At 47.0% G+C, this 4,549-nt stretch overlaps 1 protein-coding gene across 1 annotated transcript in view; it reads left to right on the forward strand.

The window, feature by feature from the left end:
* Positions 1–3,150, forward strand: part of asgr1a (asialoglycoprotein receptor 1a) — a 4,766-nt gene extending 1,616 nt beyond the window's left edge. Inside the window, exons 3-8 of the mRNA XM_008300315.1 lie at positions 464–553; positions 619–684; positions 759–851; positions 1,680–1,834; positions 1,928–2,037; positions 2,581–3,150. Coding sequence (XP_008298537.1) covers positions 464–553; positions 619–684; positions 759–851; positions 1,680–1,834; positions 1,928–2,037; positions 2,581–2,737 — 671 coding nt within the window. The 3' untranslated portion in view covers positions 2,738–3,150. The remainder of the gene's footprint in view (positions 1–463; positions 554–618; positions 685–758; positions 852–1,679; positions 1,835–1,927; positions 2,038–2,580) is intronic.
* The last annotated feature ends 1,399 nt before the right edge of the window (positions 3,151–4,549 follow it).

Here is a 4,549-nt window from a genome sequence, read left to right on the forward strand (position 1 = left end):
GGATGGATGGATGGATGGATGATGGATGATGGATGGATGGTCGACTCAAAAGGCATCCAGATGATGCACATTGAGTCTAAAATTTCTCAAAATGTGTGCAGTGTGCCTAAAGTGACTCCTAACTCCAAATTTGTCCAGTGAGACTCTTTGACCAAAATTACTCAAACTTTCATCAAAAGTTTTCTAATGTGACCAAAAACTTTTCCAAAACAATGTAAAATGAGTCCAAATGACTTGAAATTCATCCCAAATTACATTTAATCCTCACCGTGACAGAAACTCATCCAAAAGTCCAATCATGGTTTGGGCAGCCAGTGGTGAGTGCGCATTAATGACACAGTTAATTATTGTTAATGTGCAGTTCTGTGCTCTGAATTGAAAGTGGTGAGACATCCCAGGCTGTGCCGGCTGACAGGGTCACGTATGTGAAATATGACCTTAACTGTGGATCACTTGTGTGCAGGCGCGAAGACGTCCAGCCGTCTGTGGTCTGTGGAGAAAAGTGTCTCCAACCTGAGTGACTCGCTGAGCGGCGCCCAGCAGCTCACCAAAGGTAACACGATCATCTGTCTACACCCCAAACACTGCCGCCTCTAATCTGTCCTTCTTCTGCTCCAGATGCAGCTAAAGACGTCCAGCGGCTGAAGTTTGCTGTGGAGAGCAACAAGGACCAGCTGACGTCAGGTATGAAACCCTGCACAGACCCTGTGCCGACCCTCGGTGTTCACCGGCTCACCCAGGCTCTGTTGTTCCTTCAGTGTCGGAGGCGCTGAAGCAGCTCTCAGCTCTCGACTCCATCAGGAGGACGGTCGCGGGGCTCAAGTGTTCCCTCGAACGCATCATCAACAACGGTAAACACTTCTCAGATGTTTAGAAAAGGCTTCGAGTACGAACTCACAGAGACCGAAGATGTCTGAACCTTCAGCAGCGCCGCCTGCTGGGTTCCTGCAGCGCGTTCTGAAGCTTCTCCAACTGCAGCACTGGACACCTCCACCCCCCAGATAACCTGAACCAGAGCATAGAGGTGGAGCTGAGGCAGGACATGGACTGTCCTATGATGGCACCAATCAAACCAGCATTACACTGGTCCTAAACCGGCCCAAAATCCATCTGCAGCTAGTTCACCACCAGCCAAAACACAGTCCAACAGCCCGCTAAAATTAAGCCCAAAACCAGTCCACAACCAAGTCCTAAACCAGTCTAAAACCAGCTAAAACCAGTCTAAAACCAGTCTAAAACCAGCTAAAACCAGTCCTAAACCAGTCTAAAACCAGTTCTACACCAGTCTAAAACCAGCTAAAACCAGTCCTAAACCAGTTCAAAACCTATCCCAAACCAAGTTCCACAACTAAAAGCAAAGCCACCAGAAACCAAGTCAAAGCAGAGCCTGGATACTGCAGGAGGCGGTCCGTCAGACTTCCAAACCTTCTGCTGTAGTGTCTTCTGGCCTTTTCTCAAAGGTCCACATTCTCTAGAAAAAGCTTAGTTTTATCCAGTAATATCCTCATTTGGCCAAAATTCTCTCACCTCATGAAAACATTTAGTTGTAATCTTGTCTAAAAGGTTCTGGGAGGTCCACGTGTCCACCAGGTGTCCTCAGCTTCCAAATGAGTCCACACTCTTTATGAAGGCAGAAGTATTAGAAGGTTGTCAGATCTTCTCCCGTCCTTCGGTCTCAGGCTCGACGGCGGACGGCTGCTGTCCTCTGGGTTGGAACCCCTTCAGCTCCAGCTGTTACTACTTCAGCTCGGATCCACAGTCGTGGGACGACGCCAGAGACTGGTGCAACGGACACGAGTCCCACCTGGTCATCCTCCTCACCGACGAGGAGTGGGTGAGTCTGTCCATCTGTCTCAGCTGTGTGGACAACAACGTCCAGCATGAACACAGAGCAGTGAAACCAGGTGTCCCTCCGTCTGTCCACCAGGACTTTGTGACCCGTCACACCTCAGGCAGCTTCTACTGGATCGGTCTGACCGATGAGAGGACGGGGAAGTGGGAGTGGGTCAACCAGACGCCCTACGTCATGAACCGGAGGTTTGTTGGTCTGTCTGTCATTCTACTGAGTGTTGTTCCTCTCACAGCGCTGTCAAGGTCAGTGGAGGTTCTGTTGGTGTTTCCAGTTCTGACTAATTCAAATATTAATATTCAGACCTTGCAATATAGTTTAATATACATTTTTTCTTGACTAATTTAAATGTTGAGGTTAAGAACCTACAATATTTTATACTCTGAACAAATGCCCCAAATAATTTCAGAATTAGGTTAGTTAATTTAGTTACAACCCGAAACCCAAAGAATCCCTTTGAGCAGGACACTGGAAACACTTTTAGGAAGTGGACTTTAGAAAAGAAGTCTGACTTGGTTCCTGCCTTCAGTCTTTATCAACTAACCGTTACAACAAACAGTGACATGAACTGCAGGAGCACTTACTGACTGAGCACCTTGGAAAAACCAAACCAGGTCAAGTGTCCGAAGAAGATTAGAAACGTCACATTTTCAATGAGTTTCTATGAAGTCAAGGAGCCCTGAAACAAGTGTTGCTCACCTCGTGTTTACGTTGCTTGTGGTGGTTTCCAGGCGCTGGAAGCCGGGTCAGCCGGACAGCTGGACGGCTCATGGTCTTGGTCCCGGAGACGAAGACTGCGCTCATCTTCACTTCGACGGACGCCTCAATGACCTGCACTGCTCCACCAAGCTGCGCTACGTCTGTCAGAAACACAGCCAGCGCAGCTGAACACCACATCCACGGTGGACCGTCCCCTACAAACACCAGCAAATAGTCTGATCCACAGTGAACTTCCCCCTACATACACCAGCAAATAGTCTGATCCACGGTGGACCGTCCCCTACATACACCAGGAAACAGTCCCCACCAGTCACACCTCCGCCTCTCCCGTGGTTTGTGGTGTCTTGCTGATTGTCAGGACGTATCCGGCTGTATGTTGCACTATGTGATGCTCTGAGCTCCTGTCAGTAATAAACACAACGGTGAGACCGACCTTGATGCTGCCTGACCTGTTCCTCCATCACCTGAACACACCTGCAGGTTCCACAAGCGTCCCGATGAGCTGATGATCGACTATAGAAAAGTGATTGTTGTCCCAGTCTGTTGTTGGAAAATTAAACATGCAGCGTTTAAAATGTAAATCAAAAATCTGAGCTGTTGGTTCTTTAATCCTCTGACGTCCCTTTAAAAAGGACAAACTGGAGCTTCCTGTGAGGTAAAAGCAGCAGCAGGACGACAGAACAACATGATATTAAAGACAGAGGAGGATTTATTAGACTGCTATGAAACAAAACATTTGTCCTTTCATCATTCAAAAGTTCACAGTTTAGAAAAAGCTGAGAGGTTTCAGCAGCAGGACGAACACGACACTGACAGTGAACCAGGAGTTCAGACACACTGAGGGTCACTCATTTCTGTATTTCGTGTCCTGTAGACCGTAAACGTCTCAGTGAAATCCTCCAGCATGGCACCAAACAGCTTGTTTTGTTTCAAATGACACCATTCATCAGTCAGAAACTGTAGAAGGTGAAAGAATCCTCAGATTTTCTGGCTGAGCTGAAACGTCCAGACGTCGCTCAGAGGATGAAAAAAAGGTTTTTTTCTTCACAACTTGAGAAGAAACTGAAGAATAATTTAAAATGTAAGTTTAAAAAAGGGCAAAGCTTTAAGTCACAGGGGCAGGAAGGAGCACGACGACATAATAAATGTACTTTTCAAGATAACTTCACACGATAAAAACATTTTTAGAAACATACTGAAGTGTTCCGACCAGAACCAGAGCTCCCGGCACCAGAACCAGAGCTCCCGGCACCAGAACCAGAGCTCCCAGCATCACTGGAGGCTTTCCTGTGACAGCACAGTGCAGACTCTTCATAGCGTCAGACTTCCTTTCATGAACACAAAAGGCACAAACATCCGTCTCTGATGCTTTAACACTGTTTGATCCATTGAAGTGGAAATAAGAAGAATCTGAACTGCGGACCAGGAGCTGAACACTCTCACTTCTTTATTTCTCCCTCAAACACAAATGATTTCTGCTCTTCTTCTCACTTCCTCCCATCAGCTGCTGGAGGCGTTTCTAACGTCAGACATCACTCAGTGTGTAGAATCACTCTGAACCTTGTAAAGTGCTCAAATAAACCAGTAACAGGCTCCTAAACTGTAGTCCAATGAGAGTTAAAGACTACAACTCCCAACATAAACATCGTAAAGTGCATCAGTAAATCAAAACAAAACGCCCAGGTGTAAAAACTCCCATGATGCATCAGTCGGTCAGGTGGAAGGCTCGGCTCAGGACCAGCTCCGTGGAGGCTCCGCCCAGGTGACACGCCTCCAGGACGCACACCAGCCTCTGATTGGTCAGCTGTGCCGCCGTGGCGATGAGGTCAGCTGAGAAGAGCCATATAACATATTCACATTACTGACATGTCTGAAAATAAGATGAAATTATGTATGAGCTGAATGTCCAAACATCTTCAGCACATTTCTGATAACTACAGTACCGCTCAATAATATGCCTGTTTTGGGGGGAAAAAAACA

Source organism: Stegastes partitus, unplaced genomic scaffold, assembly GCF_000690725.1.
Source record: "Stegastes partitus isolate 25-593 unplaced genomic scaffold, Stegastes_partitus-1.0.2 Scaffold1526, whole genome shotgun sequence".
Taxonomy (NCBI): domain Eukaryota; kingdom Metazoa; phylum Chordata; class Actinopteri; family Pomacentridae; genus Stegastes; species Stegastes partitus.